A 21,589-nucleotide genomic window follows, 5' to 3' on the forward strand; every position below is an offset into this window, starting at 1 on the left:
ACCTGAAAGAAGATGTTAGGAAACATGTGGTTTGTGTGTGTGTTTTCTTTTCAAGAATCTTGGAAAGTAGGAAAATAATTAAAACATGGGTTTTGTGAAATGAAACATCCAATGTTGATCTACATGTAGGCCGATCTGAAAAAAATCTATTACGAGGCCAGGCGTATTGTTTGGCTCCTCTAATGAAGAACTCGTGTTATAAGTTAATTACGCGCAGACGTCGTTTCCAGGAGAACTGATATAGTGTTTGCAAATAACATTTTTCACACCTGTTTCAGTTGTTTCGCAAATAGTGTAACTGATCATTCTCAGACGTTGACTATTATGATACAACATACCCGTTTGCTACAATTCCTTATCGACATGGCTACCAGCAAACGAGACTACCAATGTGACAAGATGATAATTTTAGTTTATTGTAATCTAAACACAACTAAATCGTTGTTCCGCTTAACAAATTTACTGCACCTAATCATGTTCATGGAAGCAAATCAACCTGACAAAGGAACAGTTGACTAAATACAAACCTGGCCACTAACTTCTATGCCATACCGGCAATCTGTAGCAAAGTGTTCACAGTTCTTTGAGAGTAAGTTATAGCCGACGTCTCCAACTTGAGATACTGCTCTTACTACTATCTCAGCTGAATCAAAATGTCTGTTAAAACAAAACAACAATATGGTGATTGAAAAAACATAATTATTTAGGGTGAATGGACAAGATGAAAAAGGCAACAGTGTCTTGATATACACCATTGTTTTGGATTTCAAAATGGAACATCTATACATGGTACACAAAATGAAAAAAAACGTGATATGTTGAAAGGAAAGCACGTTTAAAACAAGATTTACTGAAATATTTAAAACACTGATTTGACGCGATTTGTACATTTTACCACTTAGTTTTACGCTCTAAGAGAGTGACATCGATGATTCCTAAACATGAGTGAGTCAGTGAGTTTGGTTTTACGCCGCTTTTAGCAATATTCCAGCAATATCAGGGCGGGATGATTCCTAAAGCTAACTGCAGCTGTATGTAAGTGGTAAGTATAAATATTTCTTGCGAAGACAGACAGACAAACAGTTGCTGTCAAATATGATGTTCCTATATTACAAACAATCTATAAACCTGCACAATCTATGATGTCATCATAATAAAACATGCTAAGCTCAAAGGTCAGCTTCTCTGACAATTTTAGGCCAAATGTGTCAATGTCACATTTGAGAGAACTAAAGGGCATGGTCAAATCAAATGCATAAAATAAATAGTGAATCTTCCAAATAAACAAACGCAATATTCCTTCCACCATGAATGGACAAGATGAAAAAGGCAACAGTGACTTGATATACATCACTGTGTAGTATTTCAAATGAAACATTTTTAGGCTCCGTTGTTGTCAGTAACATTTACTTCCAACAGTATCAGTTACTGGTTTGTCTGATCCAGATTCAGTTACATCTTGCAGCTAGAAAGGAATACATGCTACGTTTAACAACAAACAAACCTTACATAAATATCTTGTCCAGTGCGTTGTTCTTGTACGCCTTGCTGTCTCCAACAACGTCCCAAAAGTTTTGTTTGCGAATTTTTCCTTTATCGTACACTTTTTCAGTTACTGATAATGCGTGTTGCGGTCCGCTCCTCATTGGACCATCGACTCGAGTCCGATGCACGATATAATTATTTTCTGGATAAGATATGACAAAAAAGTACCACTAGATACATATATACATATAATACATAACCGAATGGTCAATAATCTGTCTCTTAGGCAAACTCGTGATGTGAAACGGTACTGGGCCCCGTTACAAAAATACCGTAGCGCTAAGGTGATCGTACCTCCCATACTTTAACATAGACTTACGACATTCGTAGCGCTACGATCGTTTTCTGAAACGGGGCCATGTACTGATATTTATGGGTAAGGGTATAATCTACATGTATGAGTGAGTGAGTGAGTTGAGTTTTACGCCGCACTCAGCAATATTCCAGCTATATGGCGGCGGTCTGTAAATAATCGAGTCTGGACCAGACAATCCAGTGATCAACAGCATGAGCATCGATCTGCGCAATTTGGAACCGATGACATGTGTCAACCAAGTCAGCGAAACTGACCACCCGATCCCGTTAGTCGCCTCTTACGACAAGATAGTCGCCTTTTTATGGCAAGCACATGGGTTGCTGAAGACCAATTCTACCCCGGATCTTCACGGGTCTCTACATGTATGAAGATAACCTTCAAGTTGTAAGTGTTTCGTGTTTATTTCTCCATTCAGAGATTGATAATATCCACCTTGATACAAATGGTTTAACGTCGTGCTTGAGAATATTTCGCTCATATGACGACGTGCAGGCGTGTGTATGTGTATGTGCGGCTGCTTGTAATAGCCCCGACTGAAGCTGGTTTCGGAGTGCTAGCCCACTGAGATACCATGCCGCAGTGAAGCATGAATACCCCACTCAGACAAATTATACTGACTCCGAGCCAACCAGTCCTTGTTGTACCCATTAATGCCGAGCGCCAGACAGGGACCAACAAGTACCATATTTTAACGTCTTTTGGTATGAATATATGGTTCTGAGACTCACACATCGTGGACTTGTGGTTTGTGTGTTTCATTGTCGTGTAATGCCGCACTTAGCAGCTATTTTCCAGTTATATGACAGCTGTTTATTAACAATCGAGTCTGGACCACAATCCACTGGTTGACACCATGAGAATCAATCTATGCCGTTTCGATACGATGATATGTACGGAAAGAGCAAGCTTGACCACCCGATCCCGTAAGTCGTCACTTACCAGCATAGGTGGCTGAAGGTCAATCATTTATGCTAACCAGGAATATCTTCACGATAACGTCACATGGGTATTTGATACAGCATACGATTCATTTACGGAATACTGGATTCAGTACTACATTGTCAATCTCAATCAAGATGATACTTTATTACGTCAAGAATGGGTTACAGTTGACGTATATACTTACCTCGAATGCCAACAATTGAATTGATCGATGCTCGTGATTTCAATCATTAGATTGCCTTGGCCATCCGTGATTTTTTTACAGATTTCTGTCAGGTACTTCGAATATTGCTTGTACGACACTACACAACAAAAAGGGAAAAAAAATGACGCAAGACTTTCTTAAAAGTATTTGTTAAGAACTCTTACTAATGGCCACACCCCAGTGACTGTACAGTCCTCGCTTAAACTCCACCAGGTCACCTGGTTTCAATCTGTCAAGTACTGTCTGATTGTGTCGCTGTACTTCAAGGGACGACATTTGTCTTTATTCTTTAACTGTACTGTAGCTGCACTGTGTCTCTGGAGTGCCTCCACTTGTATGTTTTCTGAAACGTCAAAGAGAAAATGTAGAATGCAAACTAAAACTAAATAATCATTTAAGAGACCCACAATCAACCACCAGATGAAACAGTCCCTTAAGATCAATGAACCAATAACTGGAATAGTAGGACAAAGTCAAACGACCCAAAAACATAGATACATTCCTTTTTTCCAAATACTGATGATTAAATGAAGGGTAAATAAAACTACGTTTCATTATGTGTTAATTCCTTGTCAACATCGCATTTGGCTCATATTAGTGTATAACATGTTTCTTGGAGAAAAATTCGAACCTTGGAATATAGTTATATAGACACATAAAATGGTCGTAAATAATATCTACAAAATCATAGCCATGTACCGCATCGAATTTGCTTACGGACTGATGTAGGTATTACGTTGCTCAGGTTCACTCAACAGTGATAATTCTATCGACAATAACGCTCACTACGTCAACGTCAATAAATATAAAAGGATGTCGTGAAATTGTTCATACATGAGTCGAGATCATTTATCTCTTTAATATAAATGCACCAAATACATAAAAGCGTAATTTTGTCGTAGGTAAAACCTGTAAATAAGAAAAGGTCGAGTTTTTTTGAGTTTTTTTAAACTGTGTCTTAAAACTAGTAACAATCCGCGGAGCAGTACGTTTGTAGTTTATGACTAATAATATTTTATGACTAATAACTTAACAATATTAAATGATGGTGAAAACTATGGCGTAAATTTGTTGTCGTATTAACACTAAAGTGAAATATGTTTGCAACGAAATGGCATATAATCTATATCCATTGATTGATCTACTGAAATGAAGGGCAGTGATTTAGTCTTGAGACTATAGCATTTGCTCCTCCCACAGAAAATGGGTGCAATTTCTCTTATAGGTAGAATATGTGCAATTCTGGAGTTATAATATTGTTGGAATTGGTGCTTAAAGCTCACTCATTCTCTTACGATGTAACATTATTGCTCAATGTCACTACAAAACTGATTTTATAAGTCAACCATAAATCACCCGTAACTTCCATCCCATTCTAAACATTTATGAGTATGAATAGTTGAAAATATTAGCTGAAAGGTTCACCTGATTTATTTCTATACGACATAAACCACAGCCGCGTAATTATAGATCACACTGAATTATTGTTGAGCATTCCATCTTCCAATAAACAACACTCAACAATACATTGGGATTACACACTGGCGAAGCATATGTCTGTATTTCAAGGAGAGCTTCATGGAGAAAGTAAAAACATTTCGTGTACCTCAAAAGATGACCTAAAACAACAGTTACACAATAGTATGTGTTTGCGTATCGGTATATTGGGACAGGGCAGCGGTGTGACGAGACTGGGAATCTCCGTGGTATTGCGCAACTATGTCTATTTATAGCGCCAGCTCACCTTGTCATGAGTTACACGAGGATTATGTGGCAACGATTATACTCATCACGTGAAGATACAGTATTGATCCAATGACGTAAAAGTGTACACATATGAAAGGTTGATGTAGACTACACAAGAGTTTAAGGAACACTGAAGAGAGTCTACTTGTCTGCTAAAGTCTATGATATAACTGTTGATTGAAACATTATGACCGTGACTCCCATACTCATGCTGTGTAAAACGTTATTACAAAACCACTTAACATATTGTATTGGGATGTTGGAAGTATCTTCAAGTCGATTTCGAAACTGATGTAGATATATTCTTATTAATGACACATATCCAGATGAAATATCGATGCGTTTAATTAGCAGTTCAATAACATGCAATATGTGTTAATAAGATGAAATTTGCGTTAAAGTCAATTGTGCAGTCTGCATATAATATGTTGCAATTTAAATATCAGTTAGATTAATGATTAGTACAATTAAATATCATAAGGTGAAACGTGGATTGTAGATATTGCATATAGTATATGTTACACAAGAAAGTGAAAAGTTTAAATCAATCATGATTTCTTTCTCCAAATGTGAACTGTTACAGTGGTGTATGTCAATGAGACGCTATTATTCCTTTGATAAAAGTTGTGAACATTGGTAAGAGGGAAAATCCAAAGGGTCGACGAGTGTGAGTAAGTTGTTATTTAACGTCACATCGGCAATAGTTCAGCCATATAGTGACGAGAACATCTGACATTGAAAAAAACATGCCGACGAAGGACAGTGAAACAACTAGAATATCACAGATACACATGTAAAACTAGTAACTGAATCTAAAACAGTTTAACTATAGGGGACAACACAATATAAAAATAGGCTATAGATCACCAACAACTGAATATAGATCACCATACTGGGGACTTACAGTACCTTTGCTACCTGCATGGACCCTAGCTGGATTTACATCATCCCTTCAGCTGCTGGTGATTGTCAGAAATGTTAGCCAATGTTAAAATTACAAGAATACTACGTTTAAAAATCCTGGTAAGTTTAAATTGACTTTGAATATATTGGGACTTACGTACCCTCTCAGGAGGACAATAATTTTACAGAACTTTACCCCCCTTTGAGGGTACAGCCACTAACCAGCTCAGCTACTAATCTAAACTACCAATAATAAAATATGTATCTATTTACAAATCAGTTAACAAATCTAATTCTTAAGGGTCGACGAAGAAATTTCGTTACGTAGGGGTCTTATTGCAATTGTGGTTTTCAATTATCTGGCAATAGGACTACAACCCAAGAGCAGACACTGCAGTCATTGATTTTAGTACTGTGTCCTACGTCCAGGGTTACCTATGCCCACACTCAAACAAGCCATCGAGACATAAAGTCGCTTCTTTTGATAAATACGTGTTTGGAAATATAACCCAAAAGCTCCATCCGTTTTCAACAACAGAATAACAATCAATGGCAAGATACTGACAAGCAGCATTGTTCCAAAATACACATCAGTTGAAATACATTTACACAGAGACACTTAGTCACGCAGTTTTTGGTACCTATTCTGTAATTCTGGAACGGCAAAACACGAAATAGGGCCGTAAGTATCTTACGGCACTCCGCGATACCTTACGTTGTTTAGTACTTCCGGTGACAAACAATGTTTCATACCTTTTCGAATGGTCTGGTGGTTGTCAGTCGACAGTATAGAACCGATAATCTTTGCATAAATAACAAATTTCCGATCTAACAACCCCCAATTTAGCCAACTATTACGACTGTCATTAACAGTGACAGCCAAGCATAGTTGTACAAAGCCATATTTGGTGGTTGCGCAATTTGAATATACGCGTGTTACCGGAAATCTGGTACCGGAAGTAGCACCTCACCAGACGCACGGGTCCATCATACCAACGGTTCCCTCGCCTTAAGATCCCTAAAAGAGCAAGTGTACATTGCCAGCAAGTTTAGCTCTTGACTTCTGATCTATCTGCGCACATTGCAGTAAGTCATCTCCACAACTTACACGGTTGGGAGCTCCTGCAGTGTTAGTTGGTGAGTACGTTAAGTTTTACACTGCTTTTAGCAATATTCCAGCAATATGACGGCGGGGAAATACCATCATGGGCCTCATATAGTGTGGGGTATCGAACACGCGGCTTCCGCATGACGAGCGAACGCTTTAACCACTAGGCTACCCCACCGCCCCTTCCAGTTTAAGAGTAGAGATAATAGATCAGCTTTGAAATAGAATTCAGGAACGAACACTGTCGCATTCATTTGGTTAATGGCGACAACGCGGCAGTGTCCCTTCTAGGTGTCCATACATGTTGCGAATGCACTAAACTGGGTATATGTGGTGTGGTAGAACTACATGTTCTGTACCGTAGTTTTGTTTTGCATCACAAATCAGATATTTCAACTATAACAACAAATATCATTAGGCATTCTTCGCGGTTTTCTAGTCTCTTCATGCACGGTTTAAAAGAAGAAATCAGGAGCTACCGAGTTTTCTGAAGAAACTACACATTTTCTATAACTTAAGTCGTGGTATGCTGTTCAAATTACACTCAAAAGTGAATGACAAACTTACAAATTCCGATTGACAAATCTTTTTACATTGACTCACAAACTTGCAAATGCAGAATCACAAACCTACGAATAAGGAATCACAGGCCTACACTACTGAATCACAAACTTACCAATACTGAATCACCAACGAACAATACTCAATCACTAACTTTCAAACACTGAATCACAAACTTACACATGCCTAATGACAGTTTTACTAAATACAGAGTTACAAACATTGTTTGTTCCTACTATATATTATATGTAGGATCTGTGTCACATCACATTTGACAGACGAGTTATATAAACACTTATATTCCTTGCCTTGAGCTGCGCAGTATACTCCCTTTCCTGACTGCCTTTAGTGGCTTCTGCACAACATCTTGTGTCATCTTGACATTGCGTTCACCCGGGCATGTATTCCCGAGGTAACCTAACTGCACGTTACGGAATATTCCGTTTCAGTGTTACATAGGTTTGCAACGGGTCCAAGTTTACATATACTCAATGATGACAAGAATCGAGGATCTTGTTGCATTTCACTATCAGAAATATATCAGCAATTCACGTTGCCAAGGACTGGACATGGTGATTGATTTTAATGACAGTGTCCTCGAGTAGGGTTTCAGACAATCAAACATGCCATCGAGAAATTCAATCCCCTCTTGTGATAAACATGTGTTCAACGCTTAACCAAGGGTCTCCACGGGGTAGCAAATATTGTAATAAGCAATTTCAAAGACTGGCGAGACCAAAGCCCTTTTACTGGTAGTGGTTATGGACAACAGATTTTAAAATGTGTGCTGGAGCTTTGTTACAGGGAGTAAACTGGCCTACACAGGGGCTATGAGCAAGTTTAAAATATTCAAGCAATATCACGGCGGGGGACACCAGAAATGTGCTTCACACATTGTACCAATGTAGGGAATCGAACCCGCGTCATGAACGAACGCTTTAACTGCTAGGCTTCCCTTTTCACCTCAAATGGCGATGAAATGAGTCTTTGTAAGGTTTTATAATAGTGAAAGTTAACAGTTCTTCATGAAGTTCTGTGGCTGTGATGTAATAACGTGTCGTACCCTCACTGTGTTGTAATGTCTATTGCTCTGCCGTCTTGTTGTGTCTGTGGCTGTGATGTAATACTGTGTCGTGCCCTCACTGTGTTGTAATATCTATTGCTCTGCCGTCTTGTTGTTTCTGTCGCCGTGCTGTCGTAGCTATATAGTGTTGTAGTGTTGTAGTGTCGTGTCCCGGTGTCGGCCCGGAGTAGGTTAAGTGCAACACCAGTGGCCGTATGCACATGTCGGGCGTAGCTAACGTCAGGCGTAACACACTACGTCGGGCTTAGCAGCGCCCTCCTCTTACACGTCATGAACAACGTCGGTTAAGCCTAGGCGTTACTACGCCCGGCTTAACGGATTTACGTCAAGGCGCAGTGTGCTATTTTTAGATTTTCGAACGTTTTTAAACCACCGGGAAAAGGCGCGAAACAACTTCGGGGTACATCCCTTTCAGCCGTAATCATGCAAAGCCAAAGAAAACCGAGAAAACCAAACTTTACCTATGGATCCTGATGGCGAAATAACATGGACTTTCAAAATGGGCTTCACCATAAATGTCGCCATTTTTTACACATTACGAAATCGCGATTCACAGCGTTATTTGGTGTATGTTTTCAAATGTTCAAATCGGATAATTACTACTCAGAAGTATTGAATTTCAAAAATAGCATATTACTGATCACTGATATCAGGTTTTCATGAAATCACTAATGATAATTCTGAAAATACACTTACACGGACGCCGAAGTGCGCTTTCCGTCATATTGGATAGTGTTTACAAAATCACGTTTCGCGGAGGCGGGTATTGAGACGCCAATTACATCACATGTATATCACATTTACCTGCGACAAATGCTTCACTGAATTCCCCAAACATTTTAGAATCAAATAACAAATGGTCTTTGTCACCAATATCAACTGTCTTGATAAAATGAAACGAAAGATATTGAGTGTCAAAAGTCCAAACGAACGTTGTGCTCGAAAGGCTGCGCTTGTAAAGAAAGAAAAAATCCGATTTTATACTTCGTAGCATTTTCTGACATTTTCCGACATGCAGCCGTCTATTCATTGCTTGCAATGGCTCAATAGCTTTAGAATATGCATGGAAAGAGTATCGTAGCAAGAAATGGGAAACTAAAAACAGAAGCAATGCAATCATTAGATATTTCATAAGAAATTGTCGAAGTGCCCGTGCAGCGTGACGCCATGACTGACGCAGAACGACAAAGGTTTTTATCAGCATTTCTGGCTTCTTCTCTTATTTACAATGAAAACGATAAAACATATAACAATACACATATAGTCAGAATCATTCTGATTACTTACATCTCATATTTATGTACAAACGATCCCTGAATCAAGGGAAGGGTCCTCGCGAAATCCTGTGTACCCTTGTCAGCGTGGCCGACATTTTATTAGAAATCGGTCGGCGGTAGTGATGTCATACGTCAACATTGTTGTACATGTTAGACAATTTCTTTGAGGTGAAGGTCGGTTGAACAAGTGTAAACACAATCGCCCTATCCTTCCGATTACACTTTCAGTATTATGATGTATACTTTGCGTATCGTTCAGATATTTTTTCATCAAACTATTATCAGTATATACATTTAGCCTTGTTCAATACCATATTATACCTGGATATAGGGTAGGCGTTTTTTATTCTTTGAAAGTTTTTGATTGTTTGAATAATATTTACATAAGAAATTGGCACACGTAGCCATAACTGCAAAATATTTGGGTGTTGTGAAATATTATTTTTCATTTACGTTAAATTGATGCCAAACAGGTGCGCGTGTTGCTCACAATAAGATACGCAGTCAAACCGTCTAATTGTTGATATATTCAGGACACTATTTAATTGGTAAAATTATTCATTTTATGTTTGGTCTAAAGAGTGTTAAATTCTGACATAGAAGCCGAGACCTTACATACAATTAATGGAATTTAGGTAAGATATATACTTATCAGCAAACCAATGTCGTCTTTTTCCAACGTCGCAAAATGCATAAAACAGGCCATGACGTCATCTAAAATGTTGTATTATTATCAGTAATTTCAGTTCATTTGAAGATATGGCTAGTACTCCGTTAATAATGATGCAAAATTAGTCAATATACATCTACACAAACTGGAGAATATGGGAATCTAAGAACTAACCTACATATCGGATAGGGCCATCCAAATTGCTATTCTGCTTTCTCAAGTAATACATTGCCATCTTTTCTTATAAATTGTGAAACTACCAAAACGTATCCTCTCACACTGGGGAATTTGTAATGGAATAGGTTGGTTCACCGTGAACACAACATAACGAAAATATAGCGTAAGTATCCACAACAACTTTTCTTCAAGTGATCTGAGTAACATTGACCTATAGTGTTAAGCATAACTCAGTTATGCCCCCTTATCTTTTATACGTGTATGACCTTTCTGTCGTCAGTTGACGTCATAGAAGAAAATCCATTTTTGACACTTATTGGGAGTCATTTTTTATGTTGAGCGTCTAACGTTATGCATTAGCACATAAACCCAATTCATATACACTTATGTCGTTCAGATATCAGGCTGTATTTTCTTCGCTGACACTTTCTGTAAAGATGCCAAATTAAAAAAAATCGGTGCACGACAAAAAGCGGAGAAATTGACAGTTTCTTAACGCGTTACAAAATTTTAGACAACATTTAGCAGTGTCTATTTCTCAAACCGCCGAGGTAGTCGCACTTATATTTATACCAACAGATATGAAATTAATATTCTACATTTCTGTGTAATTTTATATGCAGATCGAGGACCACGCGAGCGCAATTCTCCCACAACGTTCACTTTTAAAAACTTTTGAAAATGTGCGCCTGATAAAAAACTCGGCATCCAGTGCCGCCATTACTAGGCTACGCCTGGCTTACGCCTGCTGGGTAGGTGGCTTAAATATAGAGCGCTACGCCTGGCGTAACTTTAGCTACGTCTAAGATATGCATACCGTTTTAACGTTACGCCCGGGCGCACATCTGACTTACGCCCGGACTAGAATTTACGCCCGACATGTGCATACGGCCACAGATGTTATTAGTTATCAGAAATGTTATCAGTTATCAGAAACGCCGTAAGAGCAATAACGAATAATAACAAATAACATCAACCATTAACATTCATCAACTTTTCCTAGTCAGTTCATCCCGGATATTACAGAGGCATTGATTTATAATCCAGACAAACCACAAACACTTGGCTAATTATGTATGGTCCTATACATCCGATATTTAACTTTAAATTAATATGAATTTCATTATAAGCTTACAAATACCGACTGACAAACATAGATCTTCTGAATCACATTTTATTTTTCCTACTTTATAGCTATTGTGTGCCAAATCACGAAATATACCAACATTTTCCTTCCTATCACTGACGCCTTCATAAAAATCTCCTACCTAAGGCAGCTCTTCACAGTTGGCCTTCCTTACACCGTCAGATAAATCCACTGCGTTGGAACCAACTATCGCATTATAAAAGTCTCTGCTAGTAGGTTGACAATAGGACAATAGTTACTTCATGCCAACCTGGCTCAAATAGCGGGACTTCCATTGTCAGCTTGCATAAACAACCTTAAAACGCTCATCTGTAAAGCGGAACAAAATAATTCATCAAAGTAAGTGAGTATGGTTTTACGCCGCTTTTAGCAATGCCCAAGCAATATCACGGCAGGCAGTTCATCAAAGGGAGAAGTTACATGTTCATTTGTATGCTCAACATGTGCTAGAGTAATATCTTGTGTTAAACAAATAGATTCAAGTAATACAATATGAAAATATGTCCTAATATGAACTACCTAAGGTGTTCACAAAACAGTACCTAGTACATAAAAGCGAAGATGTTCACAAAACAGTACCTAGTAAATAAGCGACAAATCCCTTTCCACATTCTATATAAGAGTTCTCTGCTAAAAACTGAGTCGGTTGCACAATTGTGACTATATCATGAGCATATATTTGTTTCAGCACTATTAGAGTGTAACACATGTACAAATTCAGAACATGGAAATGGGAGACATTGTAACGTAACATTGTAAGTTGTTGTTCACTGATCAGGAGTACGACTGCAACGATTAACCCAGACCTCGATTCGATTCGATTTTAGATATTGGACCCTCGATTCGATCATTTTCTGTTCGATTCTTCATACAAGTAAAACGTTAGATTTTATTTAGCTCTAAGAGTTGGTCTTTTTAGCGTGAAATCCATCGTCAACTTGGCGATATTTACTAACAAAATTTCTCATTGGATAATAATCAACTAATCACGTTTTGCATTATTTCAGCGCTCGAAACTGCTTGAGTTGAAGTCAAATTTACGTTCTGGCTGTGTGGAAATAATTTAAATAGGTATTACAATATCGAATCCAACTAGTGATAATGGTTATCGAAAATCGAAAACTAAGGTGTCAGATTTGATTTTCAATAAATCGAAACGAATCGTTGTAGTCCTAGACACGAGGAGGGCATGAGTTGATGTACCCTCTATGTTTGTTTATGTTCTCTGTGTCAACCTATAGGCCCCGGGGGAACAGTGCACAGCGTATTTATCTTACCGAACACCTCAATGTTAAGTTTGAACTGTTTGAAGGACGGGTACCGGATCATAATAAGGTGTACCAGGGTTAAGCAATTAGCCAATACCGACAATCGCTAGATTTTCAGATGACATAGAATCTAGCAGACGACCAGAAAAATTTAGAGTTACCTCCCTTCCGCCTATATGCTTTCGCTAAACATCAAACTTGACTCAATTATTCGAGATAAAGCATTACTAACACGAAGTACCAAATGAACTCCCATAGTTCGGCATTCCCAGCGGGTAACATAGAAAACGTTTATCGTTTGTAAGCGGGTTACACTGAAAATAATAAAAAAGGGCTTAGCCAATCAGAAAACGTTTCTTATGTGTGAGTAAGATTAGATATATCGTTGAAGCTGTTCAGTAACCGGTGCTAATTAAAAGAGTTACTTATCAATGAAGAATTAATGATCATCAGAAACTTGTGTTTAATAGAATGTTCGGTAAATATATAGACTGCTAATAGTTGTTACTTGTCTGTCTACACTAAGATCAAGTCCTCAGTTGTGATGTCACTTCTCTTGTTTACTCGCATGTTTCGAAGTCAGTATATTCTTCAACTAAGTGGCTTCTCCTGATGCATGACAAAACACCGAGGTCGAGATAAACAGGTCGAAACGCAAAACATATTTTCTAGGTATAAATGACATTGATATACATTGACAGGTTTTGTGATTCAATAGTATTTTCATTTGTTAATAGTATGGTCATTATTATTTCATTCAATCAATCAAGTTTATTTCGTGACAAGGCCTTAGGCCCACGAACAATACAAATGAACATGTGTAATTCTAAGATAGTGGCATTTGACAATCACGTTTATGTGTATAAAGAACGCAATGACAATGCTTCCTTAATGTAAGAAGAACAATTTGTTTGTGTTGAAAACTTTGTACAGGATAATGTGTTTAGAAAGTATTGCTGATCTATGTAATTTGGTAATGCTTTAAAATACTTAAAGCGCAAATCATGATAAATTTTACATTCAAATAGGAAATGAAATTCATTTTCTACAAAATTATCATTACAAATATTACATAGTCTTTGGTGCCTCGGAACTCCATCAAATCTACCGGTATTTTTATATATTGGAAGTGCACCGATTCGAAACATTGTTATTCGACGCCTCGCATCTTTAGATTTCAATAATGTAAAATATGGCTCAATGCAAAATACACTTTTGATACTGGAATAGACATCAAGCGATGACCATTTGTGCATTTCTGAAAATATGAATTGCTTCTGACAATCACCAACTCTTGCATGAAAATCTTTCAAAAATTGTTCCTCGTTGCCAACTCCTTGAGCTTCCCACACAAAACCAAAACCATAATTGAACAAAGTATTTCGGACAAAATATACCCACGTTTTCCTACCAACTTTGTCTAAATTGTGCAACATAATATAGCACTGCTTTGGATTTCTATCCTTTGGTAAGCGTACAAGTTTGAACCAATACTTCATAACACGTAATAAACTATCAACATAAATATAATTTCTACCACATTCCGCCAATTTCATTTGGATTGAAGTGTTAAATATTTCTTTCTAATGACAGGGCCATCCATATTGTTGTGCCATTGCCATCTACAACATTACGGGAGTTCCATGGTGGAGAAAACGCTCTTGTCCTGTGTGTGTGGTTCTCTGTTGACATAAATTTACGTAGTTTACTAAGGGTTTACCCGATGTGCCATACAACTATGTGTGTCAAATCTTCAAGCAGATTGGTGGCGGTCGGGTGGCCAAGTGGTTAAAACGCCGGAAGCCCGGGTTCGATTCCCAAAATGGGTAAAATGTGTGAAGGCAATTCTGTTGTACCCCGCCATGATATTGCTGGAATACTGTTAAACGCGGCGTAAAACCATCAGTAACAGTATCAGTAAGTACTTAAACGGTCATATGATAGTTTCTTGTGTGCATAAATAACAATAACCATGCCTCCTTCAAGTGCTTTATCAATTATTACAGTTAAGCTAATGTTATGAGAGTGTGTTTTTTGTCATTTGTATTATATTTAAGACTTGACTGTGTTCTATTTTGCTGGTTCAAATGGGATTCTTAAACCTTTTGTCACGGCAAATTTATTAACCTTAACACTAATTATAAAACTATGGCTGGCACTAGGGTTATATTTCCCACATTAATTAGCAAGATTCTATGTTTCCTTTACAGTATTAACACATTTCATTTCAATGAATTTTGTAAAAGCTTCTTTGTTTTGAAACGCTGCAAGACTCAGCTCTGCCATGGAGTCCTGAGACTTCGGCAGTCGAACCAGTGTTTGATATAGTAAGCAATGTTTACATCATAAGTGTATGCTGGCACGACATAAGCAAAGGAACCAATTTTGATCACCAAATTCGTTGAAGTCGCCTATTGAAACAAAAGGTAGCAAGATCCCAAAGTCTGTCTGGGAAAGCAAACAGCCTTTTGACACATATAGTGTTCATACAATGTTTTTGTATATACTAAGCAGATGTTGTAGGAACTTAACGTTACTCTTACTGCTTTAAGAGGGAGATAGAGTAAGAGTTATCGTTCTTGTTTCACAGCCTTCATACTACATGATGTAATCTTTTGTGAGGGACTCGAGTATCCAAAGACATGTCCCGGAACTGCCAATATGAATGCTTCGAAAGGCTGAATGAACAGATGCATGACTTGGACTTGAATGTTTGCTAATATTACGAGTTGGCTAGGAATCATGTTCCCGGCCCTTGTCTTATCAAAAACTTTGAATTTGGCAACATAATGCTGTTAGATATGTTCTTGGTAATATCTGAATAAATTACAGTTTACAATCAATATCATAACCGATTTAAGTGCTGAGGAATATTTTTATCGAAGTACTTCAATACTTACGAGCAATTTGATTTGTCGCGCGTAACATTTATCGATAGGGTACGAGTTTCTTGGAGATTACGAAAAGGGCTAGTGGTGACGAATGTCTAGGAATACAAACGTTATTTTATAAACAATGAGATTTGGTGTATACTGAAAACAAGGTGTTGGAGCTTATATGTTACTGCTGTAACACACAGACAGTATAAGAGTTATCATTCTTGTGCTAGAGAGTTCACATATTTCATATGGTTTCTTGTTAAGACAACATTGCACTATGGCTAGGTGAGAGATGCGAACCAGGTAATCAGCATTAGCCACTGAAGCGTGAGCCTTTGTTCAGGGGGTATAGTCTGTATCTACAAAGCAACACTATTTAAGATGTATGCAAGTGTGTGTGTGTGTGTGTGTGTGTGTGTGCGTGTGCGTGCATGTGCGTGTGTGTGTAATATGAAAGCAAAAGAAACAGCATTTTAGATAAAATAATATTTATTAACATGTTAACCTTTTTTGACAGAATCTGGCTTAGTGAGAGGACACCATTTCATACTACTTGATGGAATCTTTTGTGGGGGTAAATAGACTTGTCCCGGAACTGTCAATATGGATTCCTTAGAATAGCCGAATGAACAGGAACATGACTATCGCCATTAGCTTTTCCCGGAATGGTACGAGTTGGTGAGGAATGTAGGTGCATTCGTCAAAACAATACACAGTTTCCATGATTGATGTATTCTGTTTTACTCGCAACCATTTTGTATTTGAAATTGAACACTTTTCTCTTTATCTCCTCGTTCCAAAAAGCAAGCCAAGCAACATTGCACACAACCAAAACAGTCCAATCCACACACGGTTAACCTGAAGGAAAGAAAAACGATTGATGTTTGATTCGTTTACTACATTCATAATGCGTTGCCCAAATCTCCGACACCACTTTTTAGTCCTTTAGTCCTACGGTTTTTCTATATGAAACATCGAATGTTTGTTAACGTTCTGGCTGTTTTGAAAGGTAATGTGTTACGACCCCAAGGGGAATCGTTTGGCGTCTCTTCTTTATGAAGAGTGAGTGAGTGAGTTGCTTTTTGCACCTCTTTCAGCAGTATTCTGGGGTACACAAAGTGTACTCATTTGGAGAATGCAAGTTAGGACCTAATGAAAAACTTGTACGTCTTGAAAAGGATATTCCCATACAAGAACAGAATGCATAGTTTTAAACCAGACGTCGTCTTGTGGGAGGAGTACTGCAAAGCTTTCTTTAGAGGCAAATACTCAAGTAACCAATTCATATCACTTTTATTAACATTTTCCATTGAACAAAGGCATATATTTTGCTAAATAGTAGAGACTGAACACATCTGATGTTGACGTCAAGGCCATTTGGTACAAGACCTTCCTGACCTGGCTACCAGAAGACGAGACTGATATTTTTTTATAATGGTAGGCTTTACCCCTCAACATGTCCTTTTCAACAATAACTTCCAGTATTGGCAAGCAGTAAATAAGTATTTTGTATATGTGACCAGTAGCAAGTTAACATTTTTTTGTCTGAGCAGATCTAAACGTTTTTTAATAGTCGATCTTCTAGTACAATTTACAGAGCCTTGTGGAAGACAAATGAACCTGGTTAAGCAAATACAAACCTGAGCATTTTCTTCTATTCCGTACCGGCACCATGTAGCAAAGTGTTCGCAGTTACTGACGGCTATGTTATATTTAAATTCACGACCTTGTGTGGACAATGCTCTTCTAACTATCTCACGTGGTATAAAGGGTCTGGTAACAACAAAACAACAATATTATCATTTGGGTGAGTGAGTGAGTTAAGATTTAAAGTCACATCGGCAATATTTCAGCCATATCGTGACTAAAACTAATTCTAAATTCATAATGCATACATATTATATATGAAACCCTGCCAACGAACGACAGTAAAATTACTAGGTTATCACAATTAAGGTAACACTAGTTAGCATATATCTTTAAAAGCAGAAATTAAATTTGGACAATACAATATAAAAATGGGCTATTGATCGCCAACAACCGAAGGTAGATCACCATACTAGGAGCCATGGGGACTTACATTACTTTTGCTATCTGCATGGACCCTAGCTGGATTTACACCATCCCTTCAGCCGCTGGCAATTGTAAGAAGATATAGCCGGGAGTTAAAAGAACAAATGTACTACGTTTAAAATATGATAAATTTACATTTTACTTTGAAAGGTTTGGGACTTACGTACCCTCTCAGGAGGACAATAATTTTACAATACTTCAACCCCCTTTGAGGGTACAGCCACTAACAATCTCAGTTACTAATCTAAACTAGCAACAATAAAATATTTAGCTATTTACAGATCAGTCAGCAAATCTAATTCTTTTACAAATTCAACTATTAAATGATAATTAACATTATAGAAAAGATCCTTCAATGTTTTGAAATTGAAATACTTATCCCTTGTAATGGAATATTCAACACATTCAAGCAGGACATGCTTGACCATGATTCTTTCATCACAAGAGATACAAAACGGGGGATCCTCACCTTTTAATAGGTACTCATGAGTATATCGTGTGTGGCCAATACGACATCGTCGTATGATGACCTCTTCAAATCTGGACTGACAACCCAAGTAGGTGTAACCGATAGTTGTTTTTGTTGCATGTAATTTTTTTATACCTACTTGGGTATCCCACTTCTTCTGCATCAGATCACGGATATAAGATCTGATAGCAGCTTTGTAATCAGAGTACGGGATTAGAAGTGGTGTGACAGGTTTGTTGAGTGCTGCCTTGGCAGCAAGATCGGCCATTGTATTCCGAGAAATACCAACGTGGCTGGGTAACCAACAAAAGACAATGACGCATATTGGCCAGTAGCAAGGTCATTATACAATTCAATAATTTGTAATAAAAGTGGATGTTTACATGATAGATTTTTAATAGCCTGAAAACACGAAAAAGAATAGGAAAAGATTATGTATTGTTTATATTTACGGTGTTTATTAATATATTTAAGAGCTGTTAATATGGCGTTAGCTTCTGCTGTGAAAATAGAGCTGTCATTTGGTAGTCGAGAAGATATTGTTCTGGATCCAATGACAGTTGCACATGCCACTGCGCCACCGTCCTTGGACCCATCTGTAAATATGGATTTATATGTATTATATTTACTTTTTTAATTGATTATACTCTTGTTTATATTTTAATTCATTAGTTTCTGATATTTTAAACTTTGTCAGGGCTAGGTCAACCTGTGGCTTAACCAATTGCCAAGGAGGAGAAAAAAGAAGACGAGAAGGAGCTATATTCTCCAGCTCAATGCCGGCAGCAGTAATGAATGGCTTCATTCTGAGCCCCAGTGGCGGAACAAGAGAAGATTTCTGGTTGTACAAATCCTCATAAAGAGGATTAAAGATACAGTGAAATGCAGGATTCGATTCGTTAGAATATAGTTTTGTAAGATATTGAAAATATAATTTTGACGTAGAGACTGTCACCAGGAGAAGTTCTAAAATTTCATGTAAATCATGTAAATCCTTCAAAATGCCATGCTTCCAGGTCGTATCATAAGCTTTCTCAAGATCAAAGAAAATTGATACAGAATGTTGTTTATTTACGATTGCATTTTTAACAAAGGATTCTAAGCGTACCAAATGATCAATGGTACTACGATTTTTCCTGAAACCACATTGAATATTGGTTATAAGGTTATTGGTTTCAAGATACCAAGTTAATCTATTATTCACCATACGTTCCATGGTTTTACAAACACAGATAGTTAGAGAGATCGGTCTGTAATTAGACGGATCAGTATGATCCTTGCCAGGTTTTGGTATTGGGACTACAATGAATGGCATTACGCCATAAAGGAGGAACTTCCCCAGACGTCCATATTTTGTCAAATATATCTAAAAGTGTCATCAGACAGGGTTCCGGTAAGTGTTTCAGTAGCTGGTAATGTATATTGTCATCACCCGCTGCAGTGTCATGGACTTGCTCAAGAGCAGTATGTAGCTCATGTAATGAAAACACTTCATTATAATCTTCACCGTTATTTGATTCGAAATTAAGTTTTGTCTTTTCCTGTTGTTTCTGATATCTCTGAAACTCAGGGACATAATTTGCCGATGATGAATTTTTGGCAAGAGTTTCGCCAATTTTATTTGCAATGTTGAGTTTGTCAGTTATTAAATTGTCACCATCTTTAAGATGATGAACAGCAGATTTGCCTGAAATCGATAATTGAAACTTCGAGGCGAATAGCTTCCAAACTGAGAATACTTGCCATATATGGAATATCTGGAATTTAAACAAATGCTCCCTACATCGAAAACTGTCTCACACGGTGTTGTGAGTGTTTGCCGAACTGGTTTCAATCACAAGTTGTGCGTGGGATATTCGTAAAGAGAGCTCCAAGAGGCATTACTCTGTGGGATTCGCTTGAAATAATGGTGTTCGGTCGGTAGAGGGCGCGAGAGTCGATTCAGTGCAACACTGCATGAATTCATTTGAACTTTTTAATTTAATACTGTAATCTCAATACGTATTTTGGGGGAAATAAATTATATGGTACCTTCCCTGAGGGCTGATAGTTAGTATTTGAGGGAAATACATTATTTAGTTTTAGAGAAGTGTGGTGTGATATAGTAACCATATATCACATTTACTGAGGAACATATACTGTTGGTGCTACTTTACTACTAGGGGTGGGTATTGCAGAGAATTTCATATTGTCATATATTGTAATGCGAAAGCATATATTGCGATATGTATTGCGATATATTGTAAGAAGTATTTTTAAACAAAAAACTACTTATAATCCAGTAAATGCTCGATTTATAAAGCATGAACACAACAAAATCACAATGCTTGATTAAGCTTTATTAGAAACTTTAATATAAATGTAAATAATATTTGGCACAAAAGAAACAAGGACATATCCGAAGACTTCCGAGCGTTACGAAGTTTTCTGAATGCAAGTCAAAACATCGGTTTTCGATCAGCGTATCGCAATACGTATCGTTTTCATGTCTGAACCAGTAAATACCGGTAAACTGGTTATATTGCGCAGCCCTACTTACTACAGTTCACTGAACAGTTTATATTTTTACTGACAATAACCACGTTCACCACGTAAGGGGATGTATTGGATTTGAACATACATCTGTGTCGATACCATTTTCTGTATGAAGACACCAAGAGGATTGTCTGGTCCAGACTTGATAATTTACGAACCGTCGCCATATAGCTGGAATATTGCTGAGTGCGGCGTTAAACAACAAACATCCCGTATTACACACTGTCAGTAAGGATGCCAAAATCAGTATTAAAGTCACTCACAGCCCATTTGCAGCAGTTGTGGTGTTAACATCGTCACTTGCATTTCTCACTGAGATGAACCGATCTTTGTTATACTTCCCACGGCCCCAACACAACTGTTGTAAACATGCCATCATTAGCGGTGTGACATGACGGGGTATATCCCCGTGGTATTGTCAAGCATGGCTATAAATAGACATACCGTGTCCACACCTGAGGATTCCGTGGTAACAATAGTATTTAATCAAACGTCTTAAGAGATGTACGATACAAACTCATCAACATTTAAGGTGGTGATTTATTCTAATGCCATACTCCTAACATACTACTGCTATTATTATAATTATTATTATTATTATCACAACTACCACTACTACTACCACTACTATCACTACTACTACTACTATAACAACCAATAGTACTAATACCACTATCACTACTA

The 21,589-nt window shown here is 37.6% G+C and overlaps 1 protein-coding gene across 1 annotated transcript; it reads right to left on the reverse strand.

The window, feature by feature from the left end:
• Positions 1 to 500: 500 nt before the first annotated feature.
• Positions 501 to 21,371, reverse strand: LOC124269868 (phospholipase A and acyltransferase 3-like). Its single transcript, XM_046704921.1, has 5 exons — positions 21,361 to 21,371; positions 13,111 to 13,121; positions 3,173 to 3,351; positions 1,510 to 1,687; positions 501 to 780 (listed from the first exon to the last, which is right to left on the reverse strand). The coding sequence occupies exons 3-5, from the start codon at positions 3,282 to 3,284 to the stop codon at positions 516 to 518; spliced, it is 555 nt and encodes a 184-aa protein (XP_046560877.1). The 5' UTR covers positions 3,285 to 3,351; positions 13,111 to 13,121; positions 21,361 to 21,371; the 3' UTR covers positions 501 to 515.
• Positions 21,372 to 21,589: the final 218 nt, after the last annotated feature.

Source organism: Haliotis rubra, unplaced genomic scaffold, assembly GCF_003918875.1.
Source record: "Haliotis rubra isolate DU_JTF1 unplaced genomic scaffold, ASM391887v1 Scf1019, whole genome shotgun sequence".
NCBI lineage: Eukaryota > Metazoa > Mollusca > Gastropoda > Lepetellida > Haliotidae > Haliotis > Haliotis rubra.

Coding starts and splice junctions, on each gene's coding strand:
- LOC124269868 (XM_046704921.1), bottom strand. CDS start 3,284: ATGTCGTCCCTTGAAGTACAGCGACACAATCAGACAGTACTTGACAGA. Junction 1,688..3,172: donor TCACTGGGGTGTGGCCATTA/GTAAGAGTTCTT, acceptor TATCTTATCCAG/AAAATAATTATATCGTGCAT. Junction 781..1,509: donor GCACTGGACAAGATATTTAT/GTAAGGTTTGTT, acceptor TACCATGTATAG/ATGTTCCATTTTGAAATCCA.